Raw genomic sequence first — 27,080 nt, 5'->3', positions numbered from 1 at the left:
AAAAAAAAAAAAAAAAACAATAATAATGATGATAACAGCAGCATCAAAAATCACAAACTGTTGTAACACATTGTACAACAACAGGTTAACAAAAATAATGAAGCATGTTTGAATAACAGAAATCATATTCATCATTATCTGCAGTGGAACTTTTTTCTTTTAACTGTACGTTCAGTGATGAACATGACGTGTGCATTCAGTGGAAACAGTAGGTTGTGATCCGCTCCCGGGACCAACGGGGTCAAAGGTTGTAAGCGCTAACATATCCATCATAGGTCCGCCTTATCAAATGAGTAAAACTCAAACAAATTTAAAGCAAACTGCTAGAATCTATAAGATCCAAATGGTCCTTTTCTGACTGATGTTAATTCAAAAGTATGTGCAGCCAAATATAACATTTAAAGTAACTCCAGAATGTGTGTTATTTTGAGCAAGGCAAAGTAGAAGCTATATAATCCCGCTTCATTAGCACAACAGTGCAGACGTTAGATTTCCAGAGTCGGGTAAGTAGGAATAGAGGGTTTACTTGCAGGGTTGGACAACAACCAGTGACACCACAAGTGGCTTATTAGTGAAATTAATGTGGCTGCGCTATTTCAGGTGTATGCTCCAGAGACTTATACAGTCCCCACACACCCATAAAATAGAGCTCATTCTGCTCCGCAGCTGTCATGAATGACAAATGCAGTGTCAGTAACTTCTTGAGGCTTCACCACTTCAACGAAATGCCTGGCTACAATACAGAAGCATAACCTAAAATAAAGCTTGCATTCCTTGAAGGAATGCATATCTCCCACCTCCTTGAATGCCAAGATTTTAAACAAAAATCTTGTGCAATCAGTTAGTGTTTGAAGTATGTTAGGGTTTTAACTCGGTATCTGTTAAAATGACTCATTTATAGCCATTCTTTTGTGTTTGCTAAGATCGATGAGTTGTGGCAGCCATCTTGAATTGGGTTGACTCCAAAAGTTAATCAGTTATAGATGCACACCCAGTGATTATTTTCTGAGAGTTTCATTAAAACCTGCCCAGTGCTTCTTGAGTTAGCTTGCTAAGAGACAAACAAACGCAGCCACGAGGAATTACACGATCGCCGACTTCTCATGGGGGATAAAAACAGCAAATAAGAAACTGATCTGGCAGAAATTATTACAAATGTATGAAAACAAAATATTTGAAGAAAGAAGGAACGAATAAAAATGTCTCAATCCTTAACTTTCCCAAAATGACCTTTTATATCTTTTTATAAGGTTTTATTAGCTGATGAGGGGGATTTGAGGGTCAAGTGTTGTGCAAAATATGAGCTCCTTTAGAGAGTGATCAATTTTAATTTGAAGCTGTCTTCTGATCTGCCAACATCAAGTTTTACCATAAATCCAATCAGTCATGCGTTGCTGCAAACTGCAAGACTCATGCACAGAATAACCGATCAGAACAAAACTCAGAGCTGTCAGATGGCAACACACCGTTTTATTTTTTTTTGTGCAGCCCTGTAAGGCCTTTCAGTAAATGACATGATCCACCTGATATATAATCTCCATCTCCGTTGAGACTGCTGATGATTAATATCACACCATGTTTCATCTATTTTCCCTGAATTTCTGCCCATCCCAACAACTCAGATCTGTGCTTTTACAGTCCTTGAAGAAGAGAAAACTGAGTCAGACAACAAGGGACACCAAAAGACACACGTTTAAAAAATACACATCTTATTCAATCATGTTTTTGATGTTTGGACTCCTCTATGGAAAAAAAAGTGATCCTTTTATTTTTTTCAGTTCATGCCAGTCCAATAATATTAAAGAGAAAAGCCTTCATTCTCAATCAGTTTTTCAACCCTATAGAGCTGTACTGTTTATCATCAAAACTCTGCAATTTTCTGATTGTAGATTCTAACTGTAGGTATAAAAGCTCTCCACTGACATGACTTGAACACTGAATAGTTTTCTCCACCAAACAGTCCAAGTGCTTTGAGTCAGCGATGAGTCTGTTTAAGACATTCCCACGTGGCATACCCGCGTACCAAATCTTCACAAGGAGGCGCAAATTTTACCAGCAGCTCAGGTAATAGAGTATTATTTGTTCCAGCGAATGGTTAGAATTGAACCTTCTCTGGAAAGTTCCCGTGGGGGAGAAACCAGTCAAACAATGATGGGTTTAAGTCCAGTGAATGCAAGCTGAGCTCAAACATCAAATGCTTCCATCACATCCACTTTGTCAAAAAAAAAAAAACATAACATAAAAGAAAGTTTGTTTTTCTACTTGTTCCTTCCCAAAAGTTTTCACCTCTTTCCAGTCACCATGGCCAATCCTGACAGAGGACAGAAAGCCTTCAGGAAGGGAAGTCTGGAAGCAAAAGACGGTGGATGAAATAAAAGAAAGAAAAACAAAACAAAACTGTACATCCACATAAAGTTTTCCTTAAAGTTTGCAGGTGCAATGATGTCCCCCACCCCGGACCCAAGGGGGTTGTTCTCCTCTCAAGCTCCCTGGAGTTGTGTGATAGGAGGGATCTTCTGCTATATGTGTCCTGGTTTAGAGAGGTAGGCAATGAGAGCAACCACTACGCCTACATACACACCGGTGCCTATAGTGATGGAGAGGGCAGCAAGGAACAAAGCCCTCCGGGAGGCGATGTTGGCCAGTGGGAAGTCACCTTTGTTCACTGCCTTGGTGGTCTGTAAAAGAACAAAAGCAAAGAAAAACAGAGTCAGGCATCCGTGTTTGCTGCAACATCAAGAAAAAAGGGAACAATTTCAAATAATATTAAAAAAAAATTATGTATTCACTTTTTGGCACTGAAAGAAAAAAAAAACCCAAGAGAATTGAGGAATGGACCTATTTAGTGAACCGAGGAGAGCTTATCATGCATAGCAGGACAAAAGAAAGGCAAATGTGAAATCAATCTCAGTCTTTAGTGCCAATGGCAAATGTAAGAAAAGCACATTTATCATAATCAGTCATTATTAAAACAAAAGGATATAGATGTGTGCAATACAATGATTCAAGAAAGGGAGGGGAAAAACAGTCTTTGTGTGTCCACAGAGCTTCGTTTCATGGAGCATTTTATACTTTTGTTGGTAGCAGCCCTCACTGCCATGACCCAGTTAAAGCAGCAGTGCATTTTATTATTCCAGTTAGTCCCATATAGCTCCCCTCCCCGGGGCTGTGTTAACAGTACTGGTGAAATCTTTCCTGTAAAACAGAAGCTGGTGCAAACTTGTAAATGTCCTGCAGGGTTGTGGTAAATGTTGGGAGGTTGTTCAGTCACACAGGTTGTTTATGTAATGGTGAGGAGTTATTTCCAGCAGTTGTTCAAAAATTAAACATTAAACTTTGGGGCTACAAATTTTATACATGACCTGCACTCATGTGGCAATTTTACAAGACTTTTTAATTGCATTTATATTTATATGACATTTAATTCATAGTTTTACATTTATTTTATATTTTTTAACTCTGTTAGTGGTTTCACTTTATACTTTTAGCATTGGCTTTGACTGTACTTTAGTGGTTCTAGTCATTTAGATTTTGTTGTTTTCTGTTTTTCATTGTGTGACACAGCTACAATAGGTTTTTCCGACTATTTCCCATGTCCCTGAGACACTCTCCTCTGCACGCTCACTATGCTCTGTATGTCAGTGTACATTCACATGAAGATACCTCCCGGCACAGCTCTCTTAGATATGTCAGGATGCAGTTGCATGATAGAAGATCATGCCACTGCAGCACAAATCATCTGAGGAGTATTTTATTTTATTTATTTTATTTTTACCAATGGCAATGCCCCATTTCTTTACATGGAGGAGCATAACTTAAAAACCAACCGACAGAGAAAGCTGGTCTGGTTCCAGCTTCAATGTCCAGGTATCAGTCGGAGGTCTATGAGATACCTATGGGGAATGTACTGTGCAAGTACCAGGTGCATATTAGTACCTGGCTGTATTATCTACTGCAACCAGAAATTGTAAAAAGTTTATTCAAGAGATTTGTTTCTAGCATTATTGGTGTGAAATGCAGCAATATTAATAAATTCTAACCCAAAGAGGGCAAATAAGCAATATAAACCAAATAACTGATACATAAAATGCATTTTTAAAAATAAATTATATGAATATGAGAAACTAATACAAATGACAAAAATAACATAAACAGAGGTTAAAAAGGAGCATTTTGTTTATTCTGCACAATGTGTGTGTGTGTGCAGAGCATTTGTTTGGAGCTGAATGATGGACCAAAAGATCCCTCTCTTGTTTTGCTTTTCATTTATAGAAATGAATGGAAGTCAACACTGAAGCCAAAATGATATGGTAAACACGATTGAGCAGCACTGTTTGGACTTTTCGACTTTTATTGTCTTCCTCGATATGAATTCAGTTCTGTTTTATTACAGTGTTGTCACGTATTTATATATTTGTTCTTTTCGGTTGAAGAGATCCAACAGAGCCAAGAGTGCAACTCGTTGCTAAAATGATCGTAATTTTTTGTGTTTATCCACATACCAGTCAGACTATTGTGTCGAATGAATGCGAACGTCTGATGTCGAAGTGTGAAATGACCTCCATTATTCTTGCATTTATTTTAACAATGTGTGAGGTGTGAGAGTATGATGAGATTGGCCTCAAGGTCAGTCCTTCTGTGTCATATTTAGGGCGGATCCTTTCAAACCATAAGATGGTTCTTATTTAAAAGTGAGCTTTTCAGGGGTTGTGCCTGTTGGCTACGTGCAGCTTCTGCAGTGATGATATCCGACTATGACAGTGAGGACAAACACCAAAGAAAGTCTCCATATGATCTCTGCACTTGACATTAAACTTTGCTCTCAAGCTCTGAGACACTGAAATAATATCTCTAATGCAAGTTTTTCTTTTCCTGCAGAATTTCCAGCCTTCATCATAGCTGAAATCCCGAAGGATTTATGACCCGAGTCACTGCTTCTTTCCCTGGAGGCAAAGCCAGTCAGTTAAGTATCTGATAAAGATGGCCACATAAAGTTTCTTGAAGAAGTGAAGCATTTTAAGCCAGTTGAGATGAAAAATGACTCATTTTAGGGGTTTGAATGCCCACATGCTGATTTGATTCATGTTTCTTTGGAAGTGGGGTCATAAACTGGCCACAGTGCATCACTGTTTTAGGTGTAGCCGTTTAAACTTTAATCTTTTAATAATGAAACGTGGGTGATCTTGTAATTGCATGTGTTTATGCATGTGTGTGTGTCTCTGTCTGTTAGCAAAATATCCCATAAACCAACAAAAAGATTTTAACAAAACTCTTAGAAAGTGAACATTGAATCCAACACATAATCAGAGAGCTAACAGTGTGAGATCTTTGTTTAAAACTTCTGGATGTAAAGCGGAATGTGATACTTTTCAATTTATACTGTCTATATTTAATATTTTAACCATGATGCAAGACCAAAGCCTACAATACAAAGAAATTTCAAAAGGCAAGAGGCAAATCACCCTGGATGGATTGCCTGTCTAGGATAGAGCCCAGAGTTAGACTTGCCAATTACATTGTCATAAACAGTTTTTGGAGGAAACCAGATCCCCCACCCGTGGGGGAGGACTTGCAAACTCCACACAGAAAGGCCTCAAATGAGATCTAAACCAAAACTTTTATCTCTGGCTTTATAGCGGTACATGTAATCTAAAAGCCCATTAGGTAGGAAGACTACATTTACCATGTTTTATTTGTTTACCTTCCTTCCTTCTTCACCTTTTTCTTTTCCCACCTCAGATTCAATCCTCACCTGAGACTCTTTATTTGTTTAATTAAACTAATCCGAATCTTCACTGCCCTTTGTATGTCATTCCTTATCAATCAGTTTGTTTTCTCCTGCCAGATAGCATTCTGTCAAAGCCAGGACTTTCTCTATGAACACACAAATGGTCTTATAGTGTTGATCTGTCATCTAGATATTGGGTTTTCTGATAAATGAACAACACAAAAAAGAAAAACCAAAAACAACAAACAAACAACAACAAAAACAAACAAGAAGCTGTAGTAGAAAGCTGCAACACCTTTCATTCTTTGAGTCTTGGATGGAATGGTTGTTTTTATCACTCATTGTTTTGCCTTGTAGACTACGGTTAAAGAATTGGAAGTTGTGGATCTTTTTCTTTCTGAGTGCTTCTTCAGTCATAAATGTGTAACTTTTAGGCAACAAAGCTCCTTGTTACAGGGTTAATACAAAATCATACTTTTGGCTTTTGGCATGAGAATGGCAAAAAATAAAAATAAAATGACATACAAAAGGGAACTGTTTACAAATGATGTCCTTAAACAGTAGCAAATTAGTATGCTTTTAGCTAAAATGAGAATGTCTTGCTGCGATGCAAACAGAGCAGCAGCTTTTCTTTCTCAAACTCATTTATTTATTTATTTTTGGAGTCAGAATGAATTTTGATTGAAATGATCACATTTTTGTGCAAATTGTTTTTGTCAGGTTTGAACAAACAAGGCTGATCATCAGCCATATGGCCACCCAGTCTGAAAGTGCACATCATTTCGAAGCTTCCAGCCAGTGGTGGGAAACATCTGCCAGTGACTGATGGTAATATTAATCACAGTTGTCAACAACAGCCCCTGAACCAACAAAAGCAGAGAAAAGCTGAGATACATTTGTAAGTTGGTTTGATTTGGGTTACTTTGGGACACATCTATAGCCATGACCTGCAGTGTTTCTTTTAGGTTTATACAAATAATCTCTGTCAGTGATTTATTAATAGAAAGTAAATTGGGTATTTTTGTGAATACACAATGCCTGGTCCTTCCTAGTTTCCTCACATAATCAGACTTTGCTTTTTATTCAGTATGTGGGCTTCATCATGGGTATTTTCCTTTGAACATTTTGGTCAAATATACTGTATGTCACAGAAGTCACATTCACTGCTGCAAAATGATGCGAAGCAAAATGAGCACAAAAATGTCAAAACTAGCTAAATGCATCCGGCTTTATTTTTATTTCCACCAAAAAAATATTAATGTATGTTTACAAAGCTTTTGTTGTGGGGATTTGGAATCTTTAAAAATCTGGACAACAGTGCAGTGTAAGAAAAAAAAACGTGTTGTTTTCTTTGGTATAATTTATATATAATGTTGTATAATTTATGGTTTCATTTAGCAATTGTGGCTCTGACTCCTTGCTATGGCCTTAACAAGGTTTCACAGGGAGTTAAAGGCAATTCTTATTGTTAAATCATTTCTATTCACCAAAAAACCTGAGTTATATAATTATAAATGTAAACATTTAAATTATTTCTCTTTCACATTAAAACAGGTACTGAGTTCATTTTATTTGGAATGATTTGGGACCTGTTTTTATTTTTTTAATCTCTTTGAGTTGCATTCATCTGTATCAGCAGTGCAAAATGAAGAAATACTTGTTATGGTGAAGTGTTTTTTTTTCCATGGTGCACTAAGTGTTTTATTTATGAAAGGTTTATGAAAATAAGACTTAACAATGCAAAAAAAAAAAGGTTTAATAAAGAGCCAGAGCAAAACAACTGCATTTGAAGGTCAAACATAGAACCTGCACTCATTGGCTTTAAATTGATAGAACAAAAATATTCTAAAAATTCTGTCTGTCCTTCCATCTATACAGCTGTCTATCTAAAGGTACATTCATACAAAACCGTCACCGTCCACAGACAAGTACATTAAATCAGACGACAAATGTGCGTTAGTCACAGGTGATCACTGCTCCCATCTAGTAGAGGGTACATGTTTTTTAAATTGCTTTTCACAAACTGCCATCACAGAAAATGAGCAGAAAAGGAACTAAAGCATAGCACAGCTTCCTTCACATTGGAAGCAGTATGCAAAACATCGAGAAAAAAGCACATGTACAAACTGTGCCCAAGTTCACCACTGTTTGATGGCAGTTTGAAACTATATCAAAAAAGTAGGTAGTGTTTTTTTTTTATTTATTTTTTGTTACTGCCACAGTTTGAATGCCGTGTGTGTCTGTCAAGCTGCCAGAGAAAGGTCCGGGCATTACATTTACCGAGGAGGAAGAGGAAAAAAAGATTAGGCAGCAATGAATGTTCATATTACTGTCTGACTTTGGAGATTTTGGGTTTGTTCAGCTGCAGCTCCTGCGCAACAACTGCCTCCATGTTTATCCCACACTAAGCAGAGAGCAGTGTTGGTGTGCTAGGGGAGAGCTTCAGCGAGACTCATTAAAATAAAAAACAAATTAAGGCTGCAGAGCGATCAGCTCACCTCGCACACAAACTCTGGGGTTTGCGTGTGTGCGTGAGAGATTACTTCTGTTTGGATGCATCGAGGTGTTGTCCTGTGTGCTGAACATTTGGCTTTTTCTTGTTGTACTAAACATTAGTGAAGCGTGACCCTCATACTAAAGTACGTACTGAATCGTGACTTAGGTTACACCCCAAAAATATGTGTGTGTATTACTGCCTTCTGGAAAATTAAATCTAAATGTGCTTGCAAATGTGTTGTATCACAGTCTATTCTCTAAAAAAGCCTAAACTATGTGTATAGCCTTTTCCACAGCAAATTACTCCTTGTTATTTCCCTGAAAACATTTATTAAATGCAATGCAAAAAATAACATAAAATTATTCAGACATGTTGAGGCTTTCCCTGTGTAACTATGGAAGAATAACTGGAAAAAAGCTATAATGTGGTCAAAAAACATGAGGGCTTTGAGCGATGTACAGTCCATGTCAATGTGAATGTGAGGATACCCTTGAAAGCAAAATGGTTAGAAGCATTTAAGGCTTTATCTCCACAACCTTGACAAAGTGATTGAAATAGGGTGTCATAGAAGAAAAGATAACATCTCAGACTTGGCTGCTTGGAGACTCATTCTGCTTGGCGCTGTCAAAAGTCAATTCAGGGCTCTTAACAGGTTTTTCTACAAAATAACACGTAAAGCAGAAGGTCTCTGTCTCTTCATCCTTCCTTCCTTCTGTGTCCCGACTGCCCTCACGTAGACACACAAATACATTACCAGTAATTAGCTCATTTATTTTCATTCATTACAATGTCTTGTATGTCATAATATAACTTCAGGGGAGTTGCATTTGCATAACAGTGAGAGGAATCGCCGCTGCCCCTCAACGCTCCATTTTCATGCGCGGATGTCTCATAGCCGAGAGACCAAAAAATTATCTGCATTTCCAAAACAAAACTTTCACCCTATTAGTGTTTATAATTAAGAATTACCCATTGAAAGCTCAAAACAAACAGTTTTCAGATATTTCTGATATTCTACTGTAGTTATTAACCCCACGTCTTTGTTGAGAACTTGTTAACACAAATCTTGAATCCATGAAACCATTTCAAAGGATTAATTTTTCTTTTTTTTTAAGAGAACAGCACACATCAATGTGAGGCAGTGTATAAAAGCATGTCTGTTTCTGCGCTGGTACACTCCCTGATGCACTGACTCAACTTCTCCCCTGCAGCTCTCTGTTTGACCAGGCGTGACCTTCCACTGGAGCAACAACGCTATTGATCTGCCATTTACAGACTCTATTACAGTCACTAACTGCTTTGTTTGTGAACGCTGCGAGTGTAAATGGTGAGGCTGATGTGCCATCATTTCTAAACTTTTATCTCCAGCTCATTCTGCTACCCTTCTGAAAACCTCTAATGAATCTGCTTACACTGTGCAATAAAGGCAGTGAGCTGTAAAAGTCAGGTTGAGACAAAAAGATGTCCTTAACTCAGAAAATCACAGATCCTTTTCCGCCGTTTTTCACGAGGCATAAAAGGCTATTTGGTTTTTGATTATTAGCTGAGTTAGTTTGTCGAAACTTGTAATTAAGATAAGGATCTGACCCCATTTTGAGTGATCAATACAGTGATCTTTATGTTTCTTGTCTGCCAAAGAAATAAAGTATTTGCCGTTGTCTATTTGTGTTTGTTTTTCTGTCTGCCAGAGCTAACTGACTTTAGTAAACAAAAAAATGACTAACTCAAATTTACAGATATTGAGCTAACATTTGGTATGGTTGTAGCTGAGAGTTATTCCCAACACATACTTTGAATGCTAACAGATTGCAATATTGCAGTTGTGCATAACATTATTGTCAAGATTTGACTAAATAAGGTAAAACTCCATCATTTTTTAAAATAAGATGATCTTTGTTGAAAACTCTGGCATGAAAGGAAGCAAGCAATATGCATTTAGTTCAAACATTTTTTTTTCTTTTCTTTTCTTTTTTGCTTTTGCCCAATTTGAGCCCAAATTCAGTTAAAATCATTCAATACTATTTAAAATATTTCCAAAGAATTACATTTTTATTCAGTTAAACTCTTCTTTAACAACGGAATGAAAAGAAGACTCCTGCAGTGGGCTACTAAAGCTCTACAGTGAGGACGTTCAGATTCCTGGTGCATCCGTTCCTGATAGCTCCTCTCAATGCACCTTTTAAAGTAGGAAGACTTACAGAGAAAACAGCCTTCTCCCAACACTGCCATCACTTCCCCATAATTACTGAGGAAGAATTAAATTAGCTTCTGACAAGATAATTCACTGACTGACTTGAACTTCTTGCCTTCATAGATAAGATGGGTAAGCACTCAAGCTTTTCATAGGAATTTATGGTCTAATGCAGTGCAATTTACTGAAACCCTTGTCGAAGATACAGGGTATGCATGTATGTATGTGGCTGTGATATTGAATTCCATCAAATGTGTTATGCCTTTGTCCATTTGATGAGGCACGGGACAGAAATAATTTGCAGCAGCACATGTAGTAATTCTTGTGTTCTGTGTTTGCCACACCATCATCGGAGTTGCTTTTTCTGCAAAACTGAAAGAGAAACGAATAGTTGGAATTCAACAGAACCGTTTTAAATGATGTTATGGTATTTATGAAATAGCATTTTTTCCCTAGATGCCCACAGAAAAGACATAGAGGAAGAAACATAAGCACTCTACACTAAAGCAAAGCAAGTATTGTGAGTTCAGATAACACACAGGAGCTTGAAGTCATGCCTGTTTGTTTCAAATCAGCAGAGTAGAAAAGTTTCGGGCTCTTGGTGATCTACGGCAACAGTGAAGCGCTAAAGGTGGAAAGCTAAAAAGATCATTATTTTTGCGCATTGAAATGCCCTCTGGCATCTAATAAATGACGTGAAATTAAACACCAGGCATTTAATTAGTGCCATTTGTGTATGAACAGCACACCAGCTCTCACTTATCAGAAGTAGATCTGATATTTAAAATCACAATACACCGAAAGCTTAAGTATTTGACAACTAATTAAAACAAAAACAGTGGATTGATCCTGGAACTCAGGGAAGTGTGGAAAAAAAACAGGTTCTGATTAGAAAACACACAAAAATGTACTTAAAAAAGTAATAAATAAAACTTGTTATCAAGTGTTTTTGTGCATTTCGTCCAACAAGCTCTACTCTTTCAACTACAGAACAACAGTTCAAACAAGCCTTTTTAATGCGTCTGAAAGCTTATCATCCTTAACATGTTGGCACACTTTTAATTGGGCCCATCTTTAATCCTCTTGAAACCGGAAATAGTTCAAAGGCCCTTTCTCACCAAGGCAATTTGAACACCTAATTTCTTGGCGTTTACAGATAAAGCCTTTAAAGTGATTTATATGCTCTTTCTGAAGGAGGCTCTCAGCCTGTTTTCAGAGCAACAAGCTTACAGATTGGCCTTGAGTTATTGATGGTTAGCTTAATAAAAACTGGCCTTGCATCAGGACTGCCAGTTGAAGGTTGTTTATTATGTGTGATGGACCTTAATCTCCTTGTAATGACTCATACAAAAGGCCAGGAATGTAGATGTAGGTGCGTGTAATGTTCACAGCGTCATGAAAATGTCTGCATGTGTGTGTGGGTGATGATCATGCTAGACCTTGACAACCAGTTGCTGAATCATTCATGTGTACCAGACTGCAGCTTGAAAGGTATGATCATTCCATATGTGTTGACATTTTTGTGTATGTGGGCTCACCCCCTGGGAGAAGTAGAAGGCTGCGATCCCCAAAGGCCAAAAACAGCAGAGCATGGAGAATATAGCCAGGCCAAGGTGGTCTCTTGGTGGGACAACGATGAAGTTGTCTTCGCTCTCACTGTCACTGGAGCAGTCCGTCTACAACAGAGGACAAGGTCAAAGTAAGCAACCGTTTTGTCTTTCACACGTAGACAGATATTGCAATTCACAAGTAGTGATGAGCGATAAAACAAAAACCTGATGAGCTGAGCTAATCCTGGCATGTAATCATTTTTTCGAAACTGTTCAAAACTCATGGGAAAATTCATGTGTATGATGAGTTACCACCAGTTGCAATTACAGTATGTGTGGTAAACTTAATGCTGCAGGTATCACATTGGTTCGCAAAAAAATTAAAAAGAAACGTGCAGCCAACAAGCAGACAGGTATCCACGCATAACTTCTGCAATATCTGTCAACCAGTGACTTCAAAACAAAATAGCTGAATAATGATGTTAAAAAGTTGCATTCTTGGAAAAAATGCATATTTCCCATTAAAACACATGCCAAAGTTTTAACCAAAGCTCTTGTGAGATCTGTTCATGCTTGGAGTGTGTCGTTGATGCTTCTCAGCTACTGCCACACCCAATTTTAGCTCAATATCTGTAAAATGGATAGGGTTAAAGATATTTCACTTTAGCCTCTGAGTAAGTGTTGGGGATGACTCTCAGCTGCTACTACACCAAATAATAGATCATTATCAAGAAAACTGAGTGAGTTCTACGCATTTTTGTGTTTGCTGAGGCCGATTAGATTTGGTGGCCAACTTGAATTGGGTTGATTCCAAAAGGTAATCAGTTGTAGATGTGCAAACTCTCAGGTTACATTCTGATAGTTTCATTAACATCTATCTATTGGTTCACACAATATTTTTGCCAACAGATCAAACCATCGCGCACACAAGATGGCTGCCAATTCAGTCAATTTTACAGATATTGAGCTAAAATTTGGTGTGGTTCAAGCTGAGAGTAATCTCAAATAGATAACCATAGCGCTGACGGATTGCACAAGGATTTTGTTTAAAGTGGTAGGCAACATGCAACACCTAATGTTTTTTTTCCAATAAATGTTATCTTCCTACAGAGTGGCACTTTCAATCAACCGACTAATATGTTCATTTAGAATTGTTACAAATGTTTTCTGTTATGCAGACAAACTTGTTGATGAATACAGATTTGACTGTAAAAAGATAAAACATAGTTGCGCCTTGTGCCGTAGAACAATCTATGAACAGGCAGAGGTGTTTTAAGCTGAGTGGGTGGGGAAAACATCTGCCCTTGGAAAAGAAAAGTCATTTGTATAATGAGAAACAAAACATGTCACCGTATGCAGGATTGTTTGCTTCTACAAAATGTCACAGCTCATATTCATGGGCTTTTTGTGATGGCCCATTAGTTTTTCATTAGTTTTGATATATGCAAATTTCCACATTTTGGCTTCTAAACAACAGATGGTATAAAAAAAAAGGGATACGGTTGGAAGTATCCTCCATTTCAGATCTGAAATTGTTATAAATCAAACACACCTCCACCCTAAAGCTTTATGAAACTATTTCACGCTCCACACAGCTTTCCTCACATGGAACTGCAGTGTATTCAGCAAAGGAGGACAAACGCACATACATTTGCATTTTCTTCAGCAGGTAACAGATTCCCGGTCCTTATCTAGAGCAGAAAATATCAGTATATGCTTCACAGTCTATAAGTTCATATATTCTGCTCATGACATTTTCTACTGCACTCATACATAAACACGACAAAGGCAAGACCAAAACCAGATTTATTTTCAGCGGTGGCAGTAATGAAAAGAAATTGCAGATTAAGGTCACTGTTTCTATATGAGACTTTAAGCTGCATTCTTCCCACATTATCCTGTTAGAAGGATGATACAGCAGGAGGATGGAACATGGAAAATAAATGAATGTGTCAAAAAAATTTAGCTTAACATTATGTTGGATAGTTCAGTCTGATAGACTGGACAGAGCAGGTAAAAGGTGAGAAAGCAATAATAATAATAATAATAGTAAATAGCTATAATAATCAACTGAATCTCAATAAGTTTTTTTTTCCAATAGGTCCATAGGATTTTTGAAGTGGATGCAATTTAGTGAACACATTTTGACTACAACAGTATATCTAATCCAGAGATTAAATAGTTTAACTTAGTTGAACTGTGCATCAGAAAATTCCACTACCTGTAGTAGAAAATTGTTTAAGTCTTTGTGTTAATGAAAGCTGCTATTAAAGCCTGAAGCAATCTGCAGCAGAAATGTATTAGAATAGTTATACATGTTTATTACTCTAAATCAGGATAAATGTTTGTAGTCAGTAATAGTCTGTCTAAATTACCAATTAAAATCACACAAGCATATACAGAACAGAGACCGCATACCCCACATGGAAAAAAAGACTTGCTGAAAAACAAAAAAATAATAATAATTTCAGAGTTTTATGGGTCTCTTTCAAGATAGAGCAAATATTTTGATGTAATTTTATATATTTGAGCTTGGTCAACATAATATTTCAAGCTGATTTTACCAAGACTTAGTCATTTTAACTAATTAGTCAAATAGTCAAACAATAAATTTCGTTTAAAAAAAAACTTTTTTGGTAATTGGTTTTCTTACTTTGAAACATCAAAAATGCTTTATTCTGAAACAAAAAACAGTATAAATATGTGGCATATTATAAAATATGTTTGTTTCTTTTAAATTCATGTTCAGGTTAGTTTGTTACTAAAACAAAACAAAAAAAATCATAAAGCTAAAGGTCCAACATTTCTTGAAGGAGTGAAAATCGCTCACCTTTCAGTTTCAGACTAAGATCATCTTACATTTTGAAATGATGGAATTGTAGCAGTTTGGGGTAAAATCACAATATAATTTATAGGTTTTTTTTTTTTTTTTCTTCGTGTGTTTCTGTCCAGTGGTTTACACAATATTTTGCTAACAGACAGACAGAGTTGCCTGCAAATAGGTAATGTCAAAGTTTTAACCAAAGCTCTTTAGCAATCTGTTGGTTATCAAAATGTGTAGCTAATACAACACAAAACTTTAGGTCAGTATCTCTAAATTGACTGAGTTACAGCTATTTTGTGTCTTTTAAGCTAAGTTGGCGGAGGCAGCCATCTTAAATGGAATTGACTCTAAAAGTTAATCAGTTGTAGATGTACATCCAATATCAATTTTTTTTACATTTTTCATCAAAATTTGTTCAACAGTTCATGATATACTTTGAAAATAGAGAGACATACAAAAAACACACACAGGCAGACACAGCCTTTTGGCTTTTAGCTGCAGGTGATAATAAATCTAAAGTCATTATGGTTATGTTATGGATACATATTTCATTTTAAGTTAATCAAACATCTCATTTTATTGTGTGTGTGTAAATGGAGACTGTATTGCTGATGGTTGGCACAACAACCACAGGATCAAACACTGTATTTAAGTGATGCATCCATTTATTTAAAATCTAAACTAGTTAATAAAATACTGATATACAGTGAAGTCACATTGTGTGACATAATGGGCACACAGTTTTCGTTATTGTTAATCTATTTTTTTGTTGTTAAAAAAGGCAGTTTTAAGGGCTTAGATTTAAAAAAATGAGTGAATACATTAGGAATGCATTTGCTTCAGGGAGTGAAGATATTTTCAATTATTCCTAATAACACATGCCCCTCGCAGTCATGTTGTGTGATTGATGATGGGGATTAGACGGCGGGTGGTTGAGACGTTTGGAGTCCCTGCTCGCTAATGGCAGGGGGAAATACTGGATTAGGCTTCAAAAATTAAAAACAAAACAAACATGTTTAACAACAAACATGATTAAGCCAGCAAAGGCTTTCAAAGTTGTCCCTGCCAGCAGACAGTGCTGCACTCCGGGCTCACAAACCTGTTAAAAGCCACAAAAACAGTCCCATGCCAGCAATATCAATATATTTTAATTCTTATTTATTTTTTATTTGAAATGCTGGGGTGAAAAGGTCGTAGCAACTGAGCATAATGCAGCTTGCACTGTTCATGTCACTCTGCTGTAATGGCTGTAAGGTGGAATCTCTGCAGAGCCAGCCCTGCTTTGTGCTGTGCACAGAATTCACTAACAGTACACAAGCAGCCCTCCGGCTATTTGGTGAATGAAAACACACATCATCCGAGAGTCCCATTGGCTTGATTCGGGAGGGAAGGAGAAGTTCAAGGAGCAGAGGAAGTTATTAGGTGCAGAACGAGGGTTAGCTGACCATACAAGATGGCCATTAATCATAAATGTTTCAGAAGTAAACAGCTCATCAGCTAACTCACGCACCAATTATCAGCCTGCAATGACACGATTATCTTTTATTTTCCCTCAAATCGATGCCAGCCACAAATTCAAATCAATCTCTCAGGAATCAGTATGAAAATAAAGTTGCAGGTCATAAACCTCAGCTGGATTTATAGCAAAGCAGAGCTGTTTACCAATTTCCTCATAACTTTTAATGAGTACGTGTGTGTGTGTGTATGTGTGTGGCAGTGTCATGTCAATAGCTCACCTCTGCTGTACCAGAAGGTCCTAATGACTCCGCATACAGATATGGTTATCTGTTCTAATATGCCCTGTGGGGTAAACATGAGACAAGTAGCTGACAAGTAGCAAATAGCTAATTGATGGTTTCACCATGAAGCAGAACCAACTGGAGGGTTTGTATAATTTGTACAAAAAAGAATATGTCATATCCCACTTTTTACCTCTTGTCCTCTTCTTGGATAACCCAAAATATCTTCTAAATTAGTCATAATTGTGTCATGATTAATATTCAAGATTAAAGGGTTTTTTAAATGTTTTTTAGAGCAGTGTAATTTTATGCACTGACTTCATCCCAATTATCATTCTAAACGTTTGCAAAAATAAAGGGGAAAGTCAAACTAAAAACAACTAATAAAACAAAATGTAGTACAGCACATTGTTAAAAGGGTGGGGGTGGGGGGGACTTAAAACATATGTACCTAATTGACAAGACCATTTCTGTTGATTAATGCAGACAGTCGAATGGCAACAATCTGTAAATGGACTGTCAATTGTAATAATGAAGAAATTTTGAAGGGCAACACCACAGCCACAGCACAAAAACCCAATACAGCCCCACAACAATCCAAGCTAAGAGAAGAACACCCACACATTTATGCGTGAGCTACACAAGAAGTGCAAAGAAAACCTGGACCAAAAGAAATGCTTAAGCCACTGCCAGTTTCCCAACAAGGCCACCACGACAACCAAGTACCAGAGTGAAAAGCTAGATCCCAAAAAACTCCAAACCATGAACGGTAGAAGACCCAGATAGCCACACGTGCAAATCTCTATGCCTTCACTTAGGAGACACTGCAAGCCATAAAGACGGGAGGTCTTTTTCTGATTGAACTTATTAGAATTTCCATGATCTGGATGACTGACAATTGTCACAAGCACACTGTAAATAACTTGGTAGGTAAGACTTACATGTCGGAATAAGCAGTAGTAAACTACAAGTAAGTCTCAGTTAAATAATAATAATCCAAGCAAATGCTTCACCTTGAGCAACAAAATAATTAAATCTGCCTTTCTTACAGTCTGGCGCTTGTTGTGTCCCATCCATAAACCATCTTCTTGTAAAGTAAACACGTGAGCCATTAAGGTCTGTTCTCTCGTAAGACTTGTCTTTTTAAATTACTTTATCGAAAAAAAAGCCCATGCTTTCTAAAGAATAAAATACATTTACAGAAAATCCAGTCCACTAACCAATGGCATGCAGCTCTAGCGAAACACAACATTGATCCACACGCTCTGCATCCTAATACAACACAACAGCAACACTCAGCCACACTTAATGTCCATGATAGGTGACACTAAGTGAAGAGTTCAAGCCCCAGATGTGAATATAGAATGTAATAAAGGGTTAGTAACTTAATAGACAGTGTGACTGAGTGCTAATCAAGGTGACAGCTGATAAAATGAATTATAGGCATTATGGGCAAGATAATAAGACCCCATGATTCATACATTAACTCGGCTCAGTAGACCTCTGAGGTCCACTATTCTCAGGTACCTCACTCAGTCACAGAGTATTTGCTCATAATAATAAGAATGCTGTCACAGTGCCGTGTTGTAGTCTTCTTAAACATCTGTAACAATTGTTAGGAAATATGTTACTCATTGTGAATTTTTGAAAAGCGAAAAAAAAAAAAGTTAAAAACAAAAAGGTTATTTTTCTTTTCATTGCCCTTTGCCTTTCTGTTGACATGTGTAATTTAGGACTGGGTAATGAGGCAACAACAGGGAACCATCACAAATCATGCATGAAATTCCTGTTGTTCTGTCAAATAGGTTGGAATGCAAAAGCAAAATTGGTCTGTGGAGCAAAAACAAAAATATGTCTGTAGTACAATCTGACAAAATGAAAATATGAGAAACCTGGGAGTCCTCTTATAAATTTCATGCTTTTAGAAAAACACTTTTTAGAGCATGGTTGTAACCTTGGTGATTAATGAATTACAATGTGCCTAGTCCCTCAACAACCTTTGCTGCAACTCGCTTTTCCTTCCTTTTTTGAAATCTCTTCTCAACTATAAAGCACGTATAAAAGTACCAGAATTTTTTTAATTAAGAGCACAAAGCCACAAGGTTGTTTTTTTTTTATTTATTCATTCAACACTAAGGAGAACTGTATATTACTAAATCTAGAATTTCATACAGCAATTCAATTGATATTTAACCAATTTAGGTAAAAAAAAAAAAAAAATCCCAGATATGTTTAAATACTGTGGAAACCAGAAAAATGTGAAATGCTTTCTCCAGGTCAGGGGTGACTGTGCTTCAAGCGGAGGCGTTTCTGCTTCTGGGAGTTTTGTTCACGAGTGATGGTGGAGCGGGAGATGGATCGACGGATTGGGTCCTCGTTCACAGTAATGAGGGCATTGCTCCTGTCTGTCATGGAGAAGAAGGAACTGAGTCGAAAGGCAAAACTCTCAATTTACTGGTCTGTTTATAGTCCAACTCCCCCCTATGGTCATGAGGTGGCTGAAGTGGCTTTTCGTCATAGGGCGGCCAGGTTCAGCCTTGGAGATAAGGTGAGGCGCTCCATCATCTGGGGAAGCGTTTGGAGTAGAGCCGCTGCTCCTCCACCAAAAGGAGTCAGCTGAGGCAGTTTGGGTGTCTGATTAGGATGCCTCCTGGGTTCCTTCCTCCTGCAAGTTTTTCGGGTATGCTTTACTGGGAGGAGACTCTGTGCAGACCCAGAACTCACTGTAGGGATTATGAGTCCTCTCCAGCCTGGACCACAATCAAGCAACAGAAAAAGTACAGATGGATAGATTTTTAAATGATGGATTTAGGACAACATATCCAACTTTTGAAAATGCAAAGATTCATCTAGATGATGTCCAAAACGTCTCCTTGCATCTTTGCATGAGTATTTTATTTGTAGTTAACTAGTTATTAAAGCAAAATGCAAAGTTGCTGTATGTCAGCATCAATCTTAATCCCACAGCTGGGTGGTTGGACAGACCATATCTCATATCTTCATCACATTATTAAGCCGCAAAGCCAGCTTACCTTTTCACGTCAACCATTTTGGCTCTGTTACTACCTTGCTTTGCAGCACAAAGGCGCATCAGGGGTGGGTTGGCTTCAACCCCCCCTCACCTCCTCAGTCATTCAGAAATCACACCCAGGCAGCCAGAAGCCATCTAAGTCCTGGCTTGAAGTGTTTTGTGAAAGTGCCTTTAATCAAACACACCTCCTTTTAACTTTCTCTGTGAAAGAAAAAAAAATGTTCAGATTTGCAACATGTAATCATGCCTTCAAGGGCTGATATTACTCAAAACTCATTGCATTACAGAGGCATCTTCCCCATGATTCACTTTTTAATACTGTGCGCTGCCGTTCAGGCGAGGATTAAAGAAGCACCAGTAACACAAAGACAAATACTGCACGACTTTATTTCTCTGGCAGCGACTTTATTGAAAAGCAAGAACACAGAGACTCTTTCATTTAATAATCCCTAATTAAAAGTAAAACTACAGCGAGTGTTATTATTACATCATTTTGAAAGACGGGTTGTGCAGAAGTTTGTTGCTTTTTAATAAAACTGGTATGTAACGGAAATCTTTCACCTGGTTAGCAGTGGACGTCATTGCCAAACCAAACTCTCTTTCAGTGCTGGTGGGCCAGAGATTTTTTGATATTTTTTATATGCATCATTTTAGCACCTGAAATTGTACACCTCACTGTTTTAATTAAAATTATTTATGATTCACTGTCACAGACTAGAATAAATCTTGACTAATTTAGATTTTCAAAGAGCAATGACAGTTGAACAATGATTTTCAGGTTTGGCATATTTGTGAACATGTCATTATTTTCAATATGAAGTTTTATTAACATTAAAGCAGACAACCAAACCATAAAACAAAACAAAACAAAACAAAACAAAACAATTTGCTTACCTCTAAAGCAAACATGATCAGGGTTTATTCATAATTAGTAAACCTCCTCAAGGGCAAGTTTGCTCTTTTATTTGCTTCCCTTTAAACCCAGCCTCTTGCTTCTCTTGTGCGCCATCTGCATGACATATGGCCTTTTTCCATGACAGCTTCCGTAAAATGGTTCCTGCTGGCTTCAAGTCCCAAAAACAAGAGAAGCTGGTTGACCATTAGTCTAATATTACAGTACAGCTATGCGTTCACCACAGGGCTTTTCCAGGCAAGGGTGCTATGTTAAGCACAACACCTGTCCAAAAACCTCAAAGCAATTCCTCATGTTCTGCTATGGTTAGTTTTATTTTGAAAATATTACAAACTGTAAACTTTGGCCACAGATGAACTATATCTTTTCTGTCAGACCACATACTCATCCCTCTGTGTTAATTCACAGAACAGGTTAAAAATTAAGAAACAGGATAATTCCCGGCTAGCAGAATTAGTAAAGGCATGTGTTGGGTACCCCCAGTTCAGCTGCAAGACTTGTGGTATTCTATACTTTATTCACTGCAAGTCTTCATCTCGACCATGCAGACATGCTAATAATCTTAAAACAGCAGCTCACATTAGCCCTCATTTAGATGACTGTGATAAATAAATGATCATATCTGTAGTTGCTTCTCTTTAGAATTTCTTTGTGCTCGGCATCACGTTATAATGGCTTACTTCAGGACTTTTTAGTGACGTAAGAAACAGTTTGTTACTGCACTGGCATGTTTTGAGCTACAATAATTAGCACTGTATGAGTAAAAGATGAAATAAATATGTGTTGTCAAGTGTGTGAAAAGCTGTCACTTGGTCTTTTGTGTGTGTGTGGGTGCACTAGGGATGTGAAGATGAATCAGTTCGAACCAGTTCACAAATGCACACATGCACAACTTGACCAATAGAGCAGCCATGGACTAATGTAATTTTAGTATTACATCTAGATACATTAGACAACTGTCTTTGTTAAAGAAGATGTAATAAAACTATATTCCATTGAATCTCGATGTGTTAAATCTAAATATATCGTGATTAAGGCTAAAACGTATAGTATCAGTTTTTGCTGCTTGTGTACCTTTAACACATCAGATCTTTGGCAGTGTTTAAAGATACGTATTGTATTGAGGACAAACCAGAGATGCACAACCATAATGTGCACGTTGTGTGTTTGGGGAAAAAGGACAGAGGGTACAGACATAATATTTAAATAAAAAATTGAAGAATTGTCAGTGAGTTTCAAAGAGTATTTTTGCTTGAAATGCTCTTCCCTAGCCATTATGAGACTGTGCAAGTGAGGAAGTAAGATTTGATCAGTCTAATCTGCAGCTGACACTAAAAGGCCAGCAAAGGTGTTAATTTATTATGTTTTTTCTTTTTTAAAAAGTACTCCAGAAAAAAGAAACAAATTCCAAGAAAAAGTACTTATACCTGCCTGTAAAAACATTGTTGAAAAAGTCTTCATATTTATATTCTTGATTTTTACTCATATTTTTGGCTTAATCGTTTTCACTGACATATCTTGACTACCTCACATGACATTCCCACTTCATTTAACTGTCACTTCATTTTTAAGAAAGACATGCTGAACCGTGGAATGAGTTCCAAAACTTTCCGAAAAGATTTTCAGAGTTGAAACGACCTGAGTGATTTAAGAACTGTCTGAACCTGTAAAAGATTTCACCGGAACATATGGCTCAAGATGTCAGAAAATGAACAACTGGGGTGGATCATACTGGAGTGTCATTGCCTTTTAGATGTAATAAAAGCACAAGTTCTCACATTGCTAAAAATTTAGGCTGAATAGAAAATGCTTCTAATCAAATCTGCTCCCATTTAAAACTCTGCAGGAAGTGGGAGGAGGTCATTAATGTCTATTTCTGAAGCCAAGTCCTCTATTGATTCCACACCCATGCCGGTGACATTAACATTTCAGTACTTGTAGTGCAAAGTGACACATCGGTAAAAGCTGAAAGGAGGCCGTTTTCTATTGAAATGTTCCACCACATGTTCAAATTACCGTGTGAAGGTAAAATGCACTGATAAATTCTAATTGCAAGCACTGAGAGGGCGCAACAGATGGCTGACAAATAAATGCAGTTTGGCTCAAGTGTTATTTTTGTATGCAGGTAAAACACATGAAAATTTTAATGGACCAAATTCATGACTGCGGGATAAAAGATATCTAGGGTCATTGGGTAGGAAACCATTATGCTAAGTGTTGTAACATTTTCGTTATTTCAAACCCAGTTTTCATGCTGCAAAGTCATTAAATGCTTTTCCAGTCATTAGCTGACACTGATATGTGCAGTTTCATGGCTGAAGTTCCCTATTCTAGATGTTTTTTTCTTTATCTTTTTAAAAGATAACTAATTTGGTCCACTGCAACAAAACACCAATAGTTACTGTTCTTTTTTTTAATGCTGTACTTTTAAAATATCAGCCCATCAAAGTGCACTTCCTGAAGCTACATATCAAGAAATGTGCCATTTAAAATTGCTACTTGCCTTAATCTTAGTATTTTCAGAGGCTATTACAAATCTATCTAAACTAAAATTCAACTAAAGTTAAAAATTAAACTTGAAGCCTTGAATGCCAAACTTTTAAACACAGATCTTATGTAATCTGTTAGCAATCAGAATATGTGATGGGGATGACTCTCAGCTACTACCACATCAGATTTCAGCTCAATATCTGTAGAACTGAATGTGTTATAACCATTCTTGTGTTAGCTAAGGCAATTAGTTGTGGCATCCATTTTGAATTGGGCTGACTCCAAAAAAGCTGTTGTAGATTTGCATCCATCGATTTATTTCTAATAGTTCTATTAAAATCTGTTCAGTGGTTCATGAGATATTTTGCTAACAATGTAAGACACGCAGACACAGGCAGTTACATTACAACCCTCCTTATCTGGAGACAGGTGATGAAGGAAAAAAAAGTAGCATATTAAATCTAGTTTCAGTACTGAGTAACACAATTCCAAGCTTAGGCCCTTCCATCACTGCACAGTAACTGCAAGATTACAATAAAAGAAAACATGCCATAATAGATAAATCACCTTGCCACATGACTATGTGCTCAATGAATGTTTAACAGACATGTTATATGATATATGTATGAAATATGAAACATACCAAATTAGACAGTAATACCACCTTAATAAAACTTTACAACCAAGGTTGAGCTTTTGTTAGAAACAAACTTAAGGACAGAGGAATGTCATAACTATAAAATAAACATCTGAGTGATCTGCTGTACTGGTTTCTTGTACACCCTGAAGTCTAATCAAGCAAACCTGATGTCTTTGTTTCAGAAAAGCAAGGACTACACAGCGCAGTTGGCTAAATGTTTACATGGTTTCACCTGCCAATGAGCACTGGGACATGAGTATGTTGGAGACAGATGGCAGTTCATTTGGCTGACCTCCTGTGCTTACTGTACACCTGTTAAAGCTAAGGCTGATGATATTGTTGTAGTAGACTGGCACAGAGACACTGAAGTGGTAATTTAGATGACTTCTGGGGACAAATTTCTCACTCATAATGTTTTACAAGGAAGCCCCAAATAAAGCAACTGTAGAAAAAACAAAAACGGTTACTTCATAAACCTAATTAACCTGATTTTTATGGCTGATCATTTTACCTTAGATAAATGATAACAAACGAGGAACATGTGGTTTAAATGTGATGTATAAAATGAGTTGTATTCAGGCTGAAAGTACTCACAGCAGTATGTTAACAAATGTGCATGAACACAGCTCCTCTAGTGATGTAGAATCTTTCCATTGTGACAGAAATGGTTAAAGCTCACTCCCCCTCACCAGCAGGCAAGATAAGAGGTGAAATGGGTGCGAGACTTGATTGAAACTTCAATGTGTTTCTGTGCTTCGTGAATGGCTAACTGCTGGTGTGGAAATGATGCTCGTGCAGGCAGTTCCAAAGTGACTACAACAACCAGATGAGCTTTTGAAATCTGAAAGAATGGCACCAGATGGACAATTCTGTTCTTGTGTGAACACAAATGTTTCAGGACATATGTTTCACCTTGCTAAAGTGAAACATATTTATTTAATAGTACTGCCCCTTGAAAGGTTCTTAGTCAAAATACAACAAAGGTTATGCACAGGATGACACTGGGTCACACCCACTGAGTGATAAAATAAAAGGACCCCTGCCAAAAACTGTGGACTTTATGAGCAACTTGAAAACACAGAAAATGGAACTAAACTGGGGCAGAGGTGCTGTGCTATTGGCTACAAATGGATTCAGCAATAAGTTGGGGCTCTCTTTTTACAAATTTCCAAAATGTAAGGATTAAAAAACCCAAAGCATTGAGGATTTTCCTAAAGACAGCATGAATCTGAGACTAGGCAACTTAGCAGTCTACCTGCTAAGGTAGAAATAGCTTTTTTCAATGTTTTTGCAAACTAAAAACTAGATGGGCCATTGGTAACTCCTAGTAACAATCAGTGTACTGTATCGGAAATGTTTTTGCAAAGGGGGTAAAACATAATATACATTCTCTTTTTGGGTGAAAGCAAAATGTTGAGTTATCAACCTTAAGACAATATTTTCTTGATAAAGTAACAGGTTGCAAGTCCATCCCAGGGACACAGAGAGACAGACAACCATTCACACTCTCATTCACACCTGGGACAAATTAGAGTTACTAATTAACCTGACCTGCATGTTTCAGGTCTGTGGGAGGAAACTGGAGGAAACCCACGCATGTAAATTCCACCCAGAGAGGCTGGAGGCGATCCTGCAACATTCTTGCTGAGAGATGGCAGCTCGCACCACTGTTCCACTGTGCTGCCCATCAACCGACACAGACAAGATAAATTAATTCAAAGCTTCTGATTTCTTCAAGATGTAAAAAGGGAAATATTTTAAATTTAAAAAAAGATGTAGTTATTGATTAAAACGAACCCAACTGTGGCGTTATTTGCAATATTCTTTCACTACTGCAAGCTTAAAACATATTCTTGACTGCAATCTTGGAACTTGCTGTGAATCTTTTATGCGATTCAGGTTGTAATAGATTAGAGTACTGTAGCCACCAATTATTCATGATAGCACTCTTAATGTTAGACCCTAAAAGATTCTGCTCTTAGCTCTTTAAACACAGTTTGCTAATGGTGTTTGGTGCAAATCTGTAGGCAAACGAGCTCACCAAAGTTCAACGCAATTCAGTTCACTTTGAACTTTTTTAAAAACTGAAGCAAGCCTTTAGGTTTTAAATTTTCAGTCACTTTGGATACATTTCCAAAACTCTCAGGTTGCCATAAACATGGAAAACGTTCTAGTATAGAACAAATTTCTAATGATGACTGCCCAAACCTTCCAGTATCAGACTGAACTCAGAATCTGAGGAAAACACGACGCATTACTGTTGCTCAGTAGTCGTATTTTTTCCTCCTAAGGAATGTTTTTGTTCCACCAAGCAGCACAAACACTAGAGTTGTGAAGATTAACCAATTCATCAACTTACACACGAACAGCGCAAATGAAGCAGTAGAGCAGATGTACCAACTCAGTTTTGATAATAAGTTTATATGCTTTGACTATTGTCTTTGTACCAAAAAAAAAGTATAGCACAACATGATTTCTTTTCACTTAAGCTCTAGCATTTGCAGAAAAATGCTTTAGGGGGTTGAAACAGGATTCTGCACCTACCTAAAAACAAAATACATAAGATTTCAGTACACACCAACACATACTGTGTCACTGGACTCTTGTTGGTATATATGCTGAAAAACAATTTGTGAATCGTTAAGTGGTGGCTGACATAACAAGAGGCAAGAGGGAGGCAGTTTGCAGACTGAATAATAAGCTCAGTATTGTGGCGCATTGTGATTAGTAGGGCTTGCTTTGACCATCTTGCATCAGGGCTCGATGCTGACTTATTATTCATTTGTTCACAACCTTTAGTCGATGTGCTGATTAAGCCAATCAACACAAATAAATCTCCAGCTGCGGCAACATTTGAATGCCAGTGCAGCGGTAGCGACAGGTTTTACATCATCCAATTATGACTGGTTTGCTCTGACTGAGGAGGAAAGTGAAGGAGTTGAGTAAACGGGAGCAAAAATATCTGACAAAGAATTTGAAAAACATTTCAGAAAAGTTGCTGATACTTCTTGAAGAAAAAGAAACTTGGCACAATAGATTAGCATCTGAAAACGAAAGCAATTCACTGCAAGGACAAACAATTTATTAAATCCTTCAGCCAGAAGGGGAAGACAAAATATCCACAATGCAGATTTAGTCAAAACAATATTGTGGCTATTGAGTTGGCAAAACTATTTTTCTTAGATAAAGAAATTCAATATGAGTAACAAAACAGTAAACAATAAAAAAAGCCTGAGGAAAAAAAATGTTTTCCAGCTTGCACCTGAGACTGTGGTTACACAGGTAACAGAGTACATTTTGTATGTTAGTTTTCTGTGATAGTCAGTGTTTGGCAGTAGACAGGCATTATAGTTGTTGATTTATTTGCATTGTGTCAGACTTTTAACAGGAGCGTTACAAGCGCCACATACTTTATGATGTCATATTTTTCCTCTTATTGGAAGGGTATATAAAGTGTCCCAGTGTTTACTTTCCTCT

General features: G+C 37.3%; 1 protein-coding gene across 1 annotated transcript in view; it reads right to left on the bottom strand.

Moving 5' to 3' along the window:
* Positions 1-2,219: 2,219 nt before the first annotated feature.
* The window catches only part of syndig1l (synapse differentiation inducing 1-like), a 35,817-nt gene continuing 10,956 nt past the window's right edge, over positions 2,220-27,080 (bottom strand). Inside the window, exons 3-4 of the mRNA XM_017409026.3 lie at positions 11,955-12,092; positions 2,220-2,678 (exon numbers count right to left, since the gene is read on the bottom strand). Coding sequence (XP_017264515.1) covers positions 2,520-2,678; positions 11,955-12,092 — 297 coding nt within the window. The 3' untranslated portion in view covers positions 2,220-2,519. The remainder of the gene's footprint in view (positions 2,679-11,954; positions 12,093-27,080) is intronic.

Source organism: Kryptolebias marmoratus, linkage group LG19 (assembly GCF_001649575.2).
Source record: "Kryptolebias marmoratus isolate JLee-2015 linkage group LG19, ASM164957v2, whole genome shotgun sequence".
Taxonomy (NCBI): domain Eukaryota; kingdom Metazoa; phylum Chordata; class Actinopteri; order Cyprinodontiformes; family Rivulidae; genus Kryptolebias; species Kryptolebias marmoratus.
Note: the sequence above shows the minus strand (reverse complement) of the source record. Positions and strands in the feature narration are given on the sequence as shown.